Genomic DNA, 13,662 nt, shown 5'->3' on the forward strand with positions numbered 1-13,662 from the left:
CCTGCCTGGGCGCACTGGCGCTGAGCGGTCCGTGCCGAGGAGCGACCCGCAGGAGCCAGAACTGTCGCCGCCACCCCTCAGACACCGCGGCCGGCGCTTATTCATCCTCCCCGGAACGCCGGCCGGGCGCCGCCGGCCGCGGCAGGTGGGGCAGGTCTGCGGCGCGGGGGTCGCTGGGACGTGTAGTTCCTTGGGGCAGGCGGCGGCGGCGCGGCGCGGTGGCGCGGACTACAAGCCCCAGGGCGGCCCGCGGGGCCCGCACCGCGCGTGGGGCGGTGGCGGCGGCGGCGGGAGGTGGATCCTGGCGGCGCGGCCCCGCGGCTCTCGCCGCTCCCGGGGGCGGCCGAGCGGAAACCCGCCCCCAGCCGCCCGGCATCCAGGAGGGCGACGGCTGCGGCCAGGGCGAGAGGGATGCGCCTCGCCCTGTCCGACAGCGGCGAGCAGCGGCCGCCCTTGATTAGCAATTAGCCCGTCCCCAGTCCCCCCTTGGCAAGCACTGTCCCATGAACGCCGACCCGCCGCTGGCAGCAGCGGCCGACGGCTTCTCCCGCGGTGCTGGCGTGTGGGTCGCTTAAGCCATGGGGAATGGGATGAACAAGGTAACCCCGCTCGTCGTTGTCGCCGTGCGCGAGTGCATGTGTGCGGGCCAGCGCGGCGGGGCCAGGGGCGGCTGTCCCTCCCCGCCTCGGGGCGGGCGGGGTGCCGCGGCGCCCCCGCCTTTGTCTCGCCCCGGCGCCGCGGGCACCCGCTCCCGGAACAAAGGCCAGGGCAGGAGGGCTTTTCCCTTGGGTTTTGGGGGTCCCCCGCCTCGGGGCGAGGGCGGAGGGACGGAGACCGCGGCCGCGCCGATCCCTCGGGGCGCGCCGCCCTCTCCTCCCCAGCCGCAGCGCGGGCGGGCGGGAGGGGGGCCCTGGTTTCGGTGATGTGCCCGGGCTTCCCCTTCCCGGGCGAAGCGAGTTCCCCGCGGTCGGCGAGGGCCGGTCTGCCCCCGGTGCCGGGCTCCAGTGCCCTCTCTGTGTCCCCCAGCCCGGGGGTGCCGTGGGGCAGAGCCGGCAGCCCCTGAGGCGCGGCAGGGGCCGTCAGCGGGCGCCGCGCTGAGCCGAGCCGGGGCACCTGGGCACAGCCCGCTCCGCTCCCGCGCCGAGGAGCAGCCGCTGGACATGGGCTGGGCCCGCCCGGTGCCCGTGGGACAGGAAAGCGCTCGGCCCCAGTGGAGATCGCAGTGAGGGAGAGGAAGGAAGATGGATCTGTTTTGCAGAGGGTGTTGGCCTTTTGGCAGTAGGGGGCTTATTGTACGCACCGATTCCCCTGGCATGTCATGGTGGTTACCTACGGACCACTGTGATTTTTCTCAGTATCTCCACCTCTGTTTAAAACCCAGGTTTGAAAGTGTGGTGGTAACTAGCCTTTTATATATAGCTTACTATGAGGAACAGAAGTTGAGTCATCTCCTCTGTCTTACATCCTGCTTTGAGTGCTTTGGGAGTAGCTTTGCTGTGTGGCCTCTGACAAAGCAGAGGAGAACAGCTAGAAATAGCTCCTCACATTTTGTCCCAGACTGACATCCTTGCCCCTGGAAGGATCATCAGATTGATGAACATCCAGAGTGCTTAGTGTGCTCCCTGGAAGGGGAAGCCTTTCCATCCTATGGGTAGAGACATTGAAATAGAAACCTTTGGCAGGGAAAAGATCTGGCTGCTGAGGAATCGAGTTAGTGCGTAAAAGGTAGAACCTCCCTTGGTCCTTTTTTCAGTTTTTGCTTTCAAAGTCTGGGAATAATGCTGTAGTATTAGCCACTCATTGATATTAGCCTTCTAGAAATGGCCAGTTAGGAAGATATACAGCTAGAGAAACTCCTTTTAGGCCTCTGGTATATTTGTAGTAATTTTCTTGGAATGCTTGAAATTATCAGAACATGTAGAGGGACACAATATGGGATACTTAAGTTGCAGTCTGGGGAGAAAAAAAAATAAAACCTAAAGGACAACTCTCAGCCCTTTGAAGCTGCATTGCATTTTACTGTGGTACTGTGTGGTAGGAATTGGCAATCTGTGACTGGCCAGTTTGGTCATTTTAATTCTGTTAGATGTTGCCCTGACATGTACCACCTGGTGCTTTCAGGACAAGCATAATACCACTTGGATTTTTCTCCCCTTTCTTATAGCTGTATCCAAGAGGTTGAGCTGTTGAGCAGTTTGGGAAGGGCTGGCTCCTTTAAGGAGGCTACAGTCATGCAGAGTACTGGCCATCACGGTTTATATTTGTAGGGGTCCCACATCTTGGTGTGGAACTTGCCACCTTCCGAATGTGCCTCTGGATCATCTCTTCCTCCTGATCTCGTGAGTCGGCGAAGCTGGAGGGGCAAGGGGAAGCATGGAGCCATCAGTGCAGATGTAGGTGGTATTTGCTTGACTCAGTGTAGTCAGTCAATACAAATTGCCTTAGTTTCCAGCTGAAGTGTGTTTCTTGTGGCAGATCTGTGTATGGATGGTAGGAAAAATAATCAGCTTATTTGATGATGGATTATTTCATTTAAGGAGTCCCTTTGTACAGATGCCAAGGGAAGAGGATTAATGATGGCCTGGAATGGGTGTGGTAAGAAAGAGCTCCAGGGATTGCTAGAGCCTGTCAATACCGATTCGTTCTCAGTGGCATGGTCCCTTCTTTATTTTTCTGTCCCGTTATATTGATGTATTTCATAGCAAATAGCAATTGCACATGACTTCATGTGGCCATTAGAGTGATAAGGGCTGGAGGCCTGGCATTCTTTTTAGCCTGGCCTAGTTTTTTTTTTTTTTTCTAAAGCCCATCCTAGACTTCTGACATTTCCTGAATTAAACTGAAATCATTTGTTCATAAACACCTTTTTTATTCTGTTCAGAGAAGGACAATCAGCTTGTGAATGTGCATTGACCCACCTAGTTTAATTTTCAGTACTTCACCTTTTTTCCTTGTATTTTTAAGATGTATATTTTACCGAATGAGTAATGGGGTCTGACTTAGGAAGTTATCTCAGTAGTCTGATTTGTGTTCATGGTTAATGTCTAACTTTGACTTGTATTCAAAGTTCAAGTTGAAGTCTGTGGTTGAAATGTAGAAATGTTTTCCAGGAGCTGAAGTCTAGTGGCTGAGATGGTGACCAGATTTGACTATCTGTGTACAGGATCTTGGTGAAGAGCTCTTCCTGGGGTTTAGTTGTTGTTTAGAGCTGTTAAAGTTAACTGACAGTTATTCATGTAAACTCCTCAGAAGATTCGAGTATTATCTCTATGAAAAAGGGCAGATAAGCCTTGCTTGTTGTAGGAGTGGATTAATAAGAAATTTAAACCAGTGTGGCTAGTTACAGCTGAGGTAGCTAATTTTATGGAAGTCAGAGAAGCTGTGCCAGTTCATGTCAGCAGCAAATCCCCCTCACTGATGTGTGCCACTCTCGTGTACTACTGGAGAAAGGTAGGTTTGTCTTCTCCTTTTGCAGCGCCCCAACACCTCTGAGAAAGCCCCGTGCACTTCTCCAGAGTGCCCATCAGTACTAACACAACCAGAAGCAGTGTTAGGCAAGAATTAGGTGCTTTATTATAGGCATTTGTTGATAGAGGAAACAGCAGCAAAGTAGCCCTTTAAGCATTTTCCAGAGAGGTGTGTTGTCAGAGAGGACTGACAGAAGCATTAGCAACTGCTGTCTGTTCCAGGGCTCAGTCTTTGTGCAAGGTGGAGAACATGAGCTGCTCTCATGCGAGGTACTAACTAGGACAGACGTTGGTGTCCCTGTCCCTTGGTGCATCCTTTACATCGGTTACTTGCTCTGTGGTCATTTTCTCAATGTTTCGGATCATATAAAGATGCTACTGTTTTTATTCATATAGCAGTGGTTGAGAGGTTCACAAAAACAACCACGTTATTTTTCTGCTCTTCTGACTCCCACCCCTTCTCTCTCACACGCCCCTAGCTGCCATCAGCCTTCATTTTGCACAGCCCGGAGTTGCAGTTACTGAAGGCAGTGTGAGATGACACAGCTGAAAGTTCCCAGCCATAGTTGAGTGCTGAAGTATTAGTCAGCATGACATAAAGATTCACTTCTTTTCAGGTAGCTTTCACCCATAGTAATGTTTCTTGCTTCTAGAATGACTAGTACAAGAGGGATAACATCTGTCCTTGGTTGCACGGTGTCCTAATTACCTGCCTATCATACAGCATTGCTTCCTGATGTACAAATGCAGACTTCTCGATTTTTCCTCCTTTGCCAACGAGAAACCTCATTTCTGCAACCTCCCAGTGTTTCTCACTATCTTTAATTTCTAATGTCAAAGCTTAAGGACTGTGAATTGAAATTAGGCTTTTATTCTCTCTTGAGAATGCACATTTGATGCAGAAATAATGTCCTGGAGTCTAAAATGCTATAGTCTACAGCAGTAATGGTGTGATGGAAGATCTGTGCTGCAGATAGGAAATACCAGACAGCTATTTTAAAATAGCAGAAAGCCTCGAATTTAATTTATTTTTTTTTTTTATACTGAAATTGAGGGAGCTCACTGGGGTGATCTTGTTAGTGAAATTCATTCATAACTTGAGTCCCTTTGCTTTGGAACATGATTTTGTTTGCAGAATTTAGTCTCTTTGGCAGTGACTCTTGAGTACTGCCCTATCTGGAACAGGTACAGGCTTCTTCTAGCAAATGTCATCAAGAGTGCTTGAAATACTGAATTGTCCCTTGAAACCATGAATCTTGCACACATGGAAGGGGACAGCAGGATGTTGGAAAGCTTCTTTACCCTACACCATAGCCTGGCATTGGAAACTGGCCTGGGCATTTTTGCTCTCTTTGTAAGAATGTTGAATTTGTACAAATGAAGAGGGAAGGAAAAGGGAGAAAGCTATCTCAGCTTCTTTTTGCAAAATGTACAGATGTACAGGTGCCCCTACTAAAGAACCGTTTTCTTGATGAACCAGTGCTGTCAATCAGCCCTTAATTTTCAAGCAAGGTTCTACAAGCAATCAGGTACAGCAAGGGTCCTGGAGAAGCTGTCTTTTTGTATCGGGGTGGGGAATTGAGCCCTGTGTTTAGAGCTGGTGTGACACAGAGACAGAGCAGGCAGAGTGATCACCCAGCAAAGCCTAAAGGGAGGAATGTTTGCGCAAACCAAAGCTGCAAGGATTGCAAGAGATGCTGCAGCTTTCTGTTTCCCGCAAGGCTCGATAAAAAACAGCAGACGTGATGCTTTGACCAGATGAAAGCTGTGAAGTTAGGGCAGGTCAGAAGCTGTTTTACAGCCTCTTCTGCTGGCCCTGCTAACCTGTGCATGGTGACCTGGCTCACCTTTCCGCAGGAGGGTTGCAGTGAAACCAAGTCTGTGGCAATGATCCCTGATGAAAAGTCCTTCATGACTTTCCTAAATGGGTGGAGTTTTCCTTTTAAGTGGCTGTGCCTGAGAGGTTGTTGCAGCTGTTGTGGTGACACTGGGGTGTTGCTAAGGCTATAGGAAGTCAGTGCTGTTGTATCTGTATTGGTGGTATGCTGTACGCGGGCTGAAGAAAAATGGATTGTATGGTTTCACCACCACAGTTCTGATCTCCTCAAAGGATGTGGGTGTGGGTCAGAGACTTCAGGTGGCAGAGAACAAAAATCTTGGCCAGCAGTTCGGTGTGCCTGGTGGTTTTTGATGCCTGTACTGCTGTTCCCAAGTCTGGGAGGGTTATGAGAGGGTAGCAGGGGTAGCACTACAGTGTCACCTGCCTCTGTGTCTGTGCGTGCACGTGCCCTCAAGCACCTGCTGGTCCTTGGGCAGACCTTGATACTCCCCAAGTACCTGGTACATGTTAGGGAAGGAGACTGAAGTGCAGTTAAAGAATGTCCTGTAACTGACACCTGTGCAGGCATCTGAGGGTGTGGGCTGAAGGGGTAGATCTGTGGGAGAAACATGCATTTCACAGACTTTTGGCAGTTCCCTTGCTATGTGAGCACACAAGTCACTGTTTGCAGTGATTTCCTCTAAGAGCTCCACAGTGCTGCAGCCCTGACTTGCATGGCTTTGCACTTCAAAAGCCTCGAAGGATGTCATTTTGCAGGGCTTTGTCCAGCTTCCTTAGCAACTTTAGGCAAATCACCTTTGCTGTGTGAAGTTTCATCATTAGTTCCATGAGGGTAGCTGTTACCCTGCTGCGGGGGGCAGGGGAGAGCTGTGTTGTGAGGCTGCTTTGTAATTTGTAAACTACATTTGCTGTCCTTGGAGAGCCTCCATTAAGTGAAAGAATACCCACGATTAACTACCCCCTTCTGCCAAGGAATGCTGTCAAAGCACAGGATGCCTAGAGCTATCTGGTCTGAGAAGGTTGCAAAAGTTGTCAGCATGTTTTAGATTGCATTTCACAATAGTCTGCTAAAGTAGTATGTTCCATCCTGTATGCAAATTGAACTTTGTCAAATTGTCTTACCACAAGATATCTATATTTGATACTATATTTCTTTCTCACAGATTCTGCCTGGCTTGTTCATTGGCAACTTTAAAGGTAAGATTAGTTTTATTATTATCTCTAGGATTACTTAGCAGGGGTCCTAAAGTGTTTTGCAGGCACTCAGAATTCTCTGGCATCTCTGTAGCTTTTTAACCCCATCTTGCTTCATGTCTGGATTCACCTGGTGGCACTTAAAGAAGAACTCGTTTGCTCTCTCCTCTGTGTGCTGTGCTGCAAGTACTTTGAGAAAAGTAAAATGATTACCATCTCCTTGGAGCAACGATTTCTGTGCTTGGCAAGCAAGCCTGTGAGCCAGGCAGATTCTTTGTAAGACTTATTGCAGGTCCTCCTTATAAGTAAAGGCTTACTATACCTGCTCATTGCTTTCATTATTTTGGTTATTTATAACAACTGCTAAAGAGTGCTGTTGTCACCGCTTGTGAGACTGATATGTCTGCTGCTTGCAGCCTGACCACTGATACTCACACTGTCTCTGTTGCAGATGTAAGTTTCTATGGATTTTTTTTTTCTTTCATGCATGAGGTTTATTTTTTGTGTGCAGAAAACCAGACACATTTAGAAATCACAGGAAACTTTATGCAGACATCCAAATAAATGACCTGTTCTCAAAACACTCTCTTAGCAGCAGTTCTGGCTGACACTCCCTACTCAGAAGTAAACCAGTTGTGCATGTTCAGTGTTTTTGGTAGATGTAGACCCCATATTTCTTATGCCTGGGTAAACCAGCAAAGCAGGGCTCACAGGGGCTCCTGCAATAGGTCTCCTGTCCTTCCTGGGCTGTGTGATACCTCACCCAGACTGTTAAGGCTGGCAACATCTACACTGGATTTAGATGGTGCTCCACCTTCTCTCTGCCTCGTGCCCACTCTTCCTTCCATGCCTCCCCATCTGAAAACCTGTGAGTTCAGTGGTTTTTGCCTGATTTACCTACTTCTGGATCTGCTGACCCATACTGTGGATCCAGTGCTTGCTGCCCCTTGGGACATGGAGCTGATAAGTTTAGAAGGCAGCCTGGAGGTACATGTGAGGTTAAAAGCTGCCTTTTGCCTCACCATAAACACAAGTACAATGGCTACTGTGTGAGGGAGTTAATCATGCCATGGTAAGGAAAATAAGAAGATAGAGGTGATTTCATGCTGATAATGAAAGGAGAAAAAAGAAAAATATAGGAAAAAAAATAAAATAAGGCCAAGAGGATAGTTTTGAAAGCCCTTTGGATGGACCACTGCATGGTCTGATGACAAAATTAACTAACTTGGTCGCAGCCATGTTACTTCCTCTTTTTGTTCTCTTTTTCTCTTCCTGAAGTAATTCAGGCAAGGGGTGGAATTGGCAAGATGTTGGACTGTGGAGTCCTTCAGGTTTCAGGCAGGGTGGGCAGGCCCTGGTAACGTGGCTCCCAATCAGTCCCGCTCACCATGGCCATCCCACTGCTAAGCCCTTGCGCAGGGGAGTGAAACTCAGCAGGAGCATCTGTTTGCTGGTGCAGCTCTGTTTTCAGAGCAGGGGACTTGGCCAGGGTTGCAGAGGGAGTCAGCATCTCTGCCCACGCCAGGCTTGTGGCCCTGTCCCTCCCCGTGTGCCTTGGGAGTGGCCCTGGCATTGTAGGGCAGGTCATACCCACGTGGAGAGCAGAGGTGTGCAGGTGGAGGTGCTGTGGCTGGGAAGTGTCTCAGTGTCTCTGGGAACCTCGCTGAAAAAGAAGCAGAAGGTGTAATGCCTCTGCTTACCTTCAGAAAAGAGAGGAAAGATGAGTTGACTTTAACCCTAGTGCTTGTTTTATGGAGCCTGTTTTTAAAATTAATTAAAAACACAAACAAAAATGTCAGTTTATTTACTGCTATGACCTTTGCTCAGATTGCATGTAATCATTACATTCTCCCCTCACAAGTACCTGTTATAATCTCAGATAGGCTACCATACTTGGAGAGGGAAAGCTAGGTCTTGCAGTACTTCACTAATAAGAGAGCGTCCTTTTACAATTCTTACTGTTTTCTGCATTCCTTGTCCCTCAACTTCCCCTTGCCTCACTGCATAGGAGTAATTGCAGCAAGCTCTCTGTGCAGTGAAGTCATCCCATTTAGGAACAGGTTGTTGGTTAATTACCAGTGTTTTTCTGGAGGTGTTTGATCCTGATGTTCTTGGGGCATGTTCTGATTTGTGAGACTTTTTTAAAAAGTGACTAGTGAGCATTGAGGCTGCCACGAAGGGGATCACTGACTGAGAAATACTCAGCAGCATGTGCAGTTGGGACTGGTCAGAGTATCCTGATTTGGGCAGGATAGCTACTCATTACTAGCTACTAGTAATTAGGAAATTACTAATTACTAGGAAATTACTAGCTACTCATAAAGGCAGAGATTTACAAAATTATTTCCTGTAATGCATTTTTGATCAGTCTCCGGTTTTTGAGCCTAAGATTGATAGCTTGAAATTGAACAAAGTTGCATCTTGTCAGTAAGAGGAGGAAACACTGAATCCCTGGTGTTGTGCATCTCGCCCAGAAACAGGGCTGAGAATTCGAAGCACTGTCTGAGTCCCTGAGCTGGGGTGGAGAGGAGGCAGCCTCTCCTGAAGTTGAGTCAGGGGAATGTCTGTAAATCGCTCTGATCTGCCCTCTGGAGGATAGTCTCCAGAGGATAGTGGCTCCTCAGGGAGCCTGGGCGTGCACGGTTTCCAGAGCTCAATCCAAGTACCATCCTACTCACACTCCTGTCTTGCTGCTGCATGGGAGACCTCTGGGAGCCCTGGCAGGCTGGGAAAAGGCACAGTTCTTCTAGATGGGTGCCTCTCTGCTGAGTGAAAGTAGGATGTTTGAGATGTTAAACACTAATTCTGGAGGGCTGTTGTCTGAAGAAGGCATTCAGGAATTGCTCTGATTGGGAAATTATTATTCACCATTCAGCTATATTTCTGCTTTTAGGCCTAGTAAATTTAAATACAGCCTATGACAGAGCAGTGCAAATTCTGCATTTGACTGGGAGATAAACTGAGGCCCAGAAACAGCTTGTGATATGAACCTGTGGCTCACTTCAGGAGCTGAGCTTGCTGCTTCTGCTTTGTTTGGTGCTTCACAAACCTCTAAGCACATACACTTGAGAGGGGCTTTAATAATCACCTTAAGGATCTTTAGGGTAGAAAGTTACGTGTAATGCTGATTATGAAAAGCACTGAAGTGTCTCCTGAAATCCCCCTAAGCTGACAGAGCTTGAGTATGTCTCTGAAAACCTTTCCTGAATAAGCACAGATTTTGGCATGTGTTCAAGTGCTTTTTATCTCACAGGCTCTATAAGCATGATTCAGCTCATCAGTAGCACATGAAAAGTGTGGTATGCTCTTGAGAGCTTATATTTGAGATTTCACAGCTAGAGGGCAGGAAAATTCAAGAAGAACCATAGATGTCCATATAAAATACAAGACTGAGTCTGGTCTGAAAGCCCAGAAGGAAACGGCACTTGAGATTTTTCTTTGAAAGTGAAGGAGTAGTTATTTCTTTGCAAATGGCAGAGTAGCAGGCTAAGAGAGAAAAATGAGGGAAAAGAAAGAGGAAATTAACTCCTCTTTCTGCCTCTGGTTTTGGAGAAGATTTGTTTTGTTTCATTTGTACCTTACAGATGAAATGCGGTCCTCTCAAAAGACAAAGAATTTATTGTGAGACTGCATGTCCACTTGTCTTCTGCACTGGAGACCCGATGGCCCTTGAAAGTCACCTGTGCTCACAACAAAAATGGTTGCTTTGTTCCTTAAGGGATTGACAGGACAGCCTGGTTCTCTGCACAAATGGAAAACAAAATCTGTTTCTTCTGATGAGAGATTCTTCGTGGATGTTCAGCTTGCTTCCAAGCCAAGAGGTGTGGCAGTAGCAGAAACCAGAGAATCAAGAGTGTTTCTACCTTGAATATTAAAGAGCTTGTGTCCTTCCTTGTTTGTAATCATTCAAGGTTTTTTCCATGGAATATTTGGGGGCTTTTTAATTTGAAGGGGAAAGCCACAATATGAGGTTTAATTTCCCCAAAGAGTCCAGTGTTGCTGTAGATGGTCTGGAGAGTCTTGGGGAAGTTTCTGCCCTTCCCATTACTAAGTGTATAAAAAGACAATGCCCACCAAGTAGTTCTGCTGTGTTTCTAAAGTCAGTTAATTCCTGTTCTCATCTGCTTACTAATTTTTTTTAAGTTACGTTTCCTAAGGCTTTATATTAGATACTGAAAACAGGAGAGGATGGAGGTACCATTTACTTTTTCAGCTTCACCTTTTGAAGAAAGACTATTGGTATTCCCTGAAACAGAGTACTCACCTATTTCCCCACCTTTCTTGTTCCCCAAAAAGGCCCTTCTAAGAGGATGGGACAAAATATATTTTAGAACAAAGTGTGAAGTGGAGACAGGAGAGGTTGAGGTTTTGTTCATGTACACAGTTTGTGTGTGTGTCTGTAACTGCACATAATTGGATTCAGGAACAAAGCTCTCCTGATGGGAAACTATTCCCAGTAATAGCTCTTAGTGCTCTGAACCACTACAGAGGATGTTCTTCTTTAGGTGGCTGTCTCTCTATCTAGCTCTCTCCAAAGCAGAAGAGAAAGTGCAGACAAAATTTTGCTTTATATAATAAAAACAAAAAGATGTGATGTTGATGAAATTGTCTCTACACATCTGCAGATTGAGACTTAATACTGCTGTACATGCTGGGCTGACTTGCTTTGTCTAAGAGGCAGTCCTTATCCCTCACCTTGCATTTCTGTGGAGGCACTAAAATACTGAAGAAAGAGAGGATGGTTGTAGGTACATTTGAGACTTCACCACTGTAGTACTGGAGTTTTTCAGTCATTGATGTGCCTTAACTGCAGTGGTTGGAGCTGTGTCTCTTTTGCTGACTGGGATGGAAGCACACTGCACTAGGTGATTTTCTCCCCAGCACACAGTAAGGCTTCCCAGAACTGGAGGGAGACAAATTCTGAGGCCCCAGTCCCATTTTGATGACTTTGGCATTGGTTTTGTATATAAGTGTTTGTAGCTCTCTGCGTGAGTAGAGGTCAAGCTTGGAGTCACAGTATGAAACTGAGGGAAAAAGGCTAAATGTGGGAGGGAGAGAGGAAGACTTCCCCAGTGTGAATTGTGTCATTTTGTGTAAAGAGAGAGAATTTCCCAAAGGCTTAGCTCAAAAGTCCACATCTGCATTAGCTGAGAAGCATTTTGCTGTATGACACAGAATGTTAGGTAAGCTGTTGTGTTACTGCATTTGAGGCACCCTTTAGAGTATGCACAGGAGGGGGCTCTGGTAGGTAGGATTAATCATAACATTTGAAAATGGGGTGTTTCACACTGTGATTTCAAAATGTGAGCTTGCATGTGCTTGTACAGCATTGTGCTACAGCAAAGAAGTTAGAATTGCTGTGGTGGTGGTGGTTCTTTTGGTTTTTGGTGGTTCTTTACATAACTTGTAAATTTTTTTTTTTTTGTTATTTATGGTATGAGACTGTGAGTGACAGGATATCTTATTTGTACTGCTGTTTAAATAGCCTTATCTGTAGAGACTTAAGGCAGGTGCTGGGGAACCAGGGGAATTTCCCCTTTGTAAACTGTTTGAAGTTTAGATCCAGAAGTAGCTGGGAAGCTTTTTCTCCTCTACTTTAGTGAATTGAATGCTTATTTCCCAAATATATTAAGGACTTGTTGTCTACCTGGTGATGTATGTCTGGGATGACTATTTCCAGCTTGTTTCTAGGAATATCTGAAATCTCAGTGTGTAGTTTTGATTTGCTGAGATTCCTTTAGCCCGAGTCTCTGTTAACTGAAGAACTAAGGTATTTCAGTCTTTTTGAGTTGTACTATGTCCATTAGGCCTTTCAAACTAATTCAAAGCGGTCAGCATTTAATTTGGATCATATCTTCTTTTAAAGCAGTTTGCCTTGTGTGGCAAGACATTTCTTACCACATAGATCATACTGATAATTAGAGATTGGGGTCTCATTGTGCTAGGTGTACCTTAACACCATGAATTCCAGCCAGCAGGCTCTGAAGTCTGCCCTTAGTCTTTGTAAGACAGAAAACTGATTTTTAGGGGCACTTAGGCTGGTTTCTGGGTTTCCAAATCCTTGACTGCTTAGGCATTCCCTAAGGAATTGAGACTGTCCTACAAACTGTTAAAAAATCTGAAAGTCAGGTGGATTGGAGGATGTTGCCTGGCGAGCATTAGCATTTCTTCTTTGAAATGTTTTCTCTGAGATTTTTAGGAAATTTTATTTGTTCTGTGAAGCTAGGCTTTAATTCTGTTTCAGATAGAATTTGTGTTAATTCTCTCCTGAAGGATTAGGCATCTGTGTTGGTCATGCAGGCTTGAGCAGTAGTGAATAAAATCCTTGCAGTTTTAACTATTTTCTTCATTTTATTAGCTGTAGAGAAGCTTGCATAATTGGATTAGGTTTAAATTTCATTGCTTGTTACTGTGCTCTCTTGAATCTTGTCTATGGGGCAGTATAATTAAATGTCCAGCTCTTCTTTGTGATGTAGAGAATTGAAACTTTATAGTAGGTGGATAAGACGACCCAAGAGATGCTAATTGAACTCTTGCCTGTACATAAAGAACGTACAGGTGATGCTATTATTTTTGTACCTAGAGAGAGCCGCTTCAAAACCTTTGTGGTCAGTGCTCTCTTTTTGTGTGCAACCAGGCTAATGTGACAAGATTGTATGGGCAGGTTTCGAAGGCAGGTGTTCCCATCACAAAACCACTGCTGTACTTACCATGGTGTGCTGTGCCATTCTCTAGCAAAAAGGTCAAAAGTAGATGGGCACAAGCTAACTTTGACCTGTATTGGTGGTTCTTTCAGGTTGTTTTTTGACTTGCTGATAGTTTGATATGGGGAAAGTTGCTCACTGATGACAGATAGTCTATTTTACCCTTTTTTCTCATAGAATCAAGCCCATGGTGTTGCCGTATCTAGCATCAAATTTTCAGTCACCTCAGTTTTCTTTCCAGTTTTGAATGTCTGAAACCCCTTGGTTACAGGTCTAGGAACCACCTTTTCACAACTGCATTTCCTTGCTGTAGCATTTTGCTTTTTTATACATTTGTTGTATTTATCACCTGTCTCTCTTTAGACTTAAAATTATCATTTGTATTGGCTGAATGCACATTTTTCTCTGCTGGTTCACAGAAAGTAAGAATCTTGTTATTGTCATGGCTTGTCTGCAG

The 13,662-nt window shown here is 46.1% G+C and overlaps 1 protein-coding gene across 4 annotated transcripts in view; it reads left to right on the plus strand.

Moving 5' to 3' along the window:
• Positions 1–310: 310 nt before the first annotated feature.
• Positions 311–13,662, plus strand: part of DUSP22 (dual specificity phosphatase 22) — a 43,274-nt gene continuing 29,922 nt past the window's right edge. Inside the window, exons 1-2 of one of the 4 annotated variants that reach the window (XM_059488525.1) lie at positions 311–599; positions 6,471–6,504. In XM_059488525.1, the coding sequence (XP_059344508.1) occupies positions 579–599; positions 6,471–6,504 (55 nt within the window). In that variant the 5' untranslated portion in view covers positions 311–578. Of the gene's footprint in view, positions 600–3,252; positions 3,451–6,470; positions 6,505–10,229; positions 10,323–13,662 lie in introns of those variants that run through there. The other 3 variants (XM_059488517.1, XM_059488534.1, XM_059488509.1) reach the window with 3 other exon arrangements.

Source organism: Ammospiza nelsoni, chromosome 1 (assembly GCF_027579445.1).
Source record: "Ammospiza nelsoni isolate bAmmNel1 chromosome 1, bAmmNel1.pri, whole genome shotgun sequence".
In the NCBI taxonomy this organism is placed as follows: domain Eukaryota; kingdom Metazoa; phylum Chordata; class Aves; order Passeriformes; family Passerellidae; genus Ammospiza; species Ammospiza nelsoni.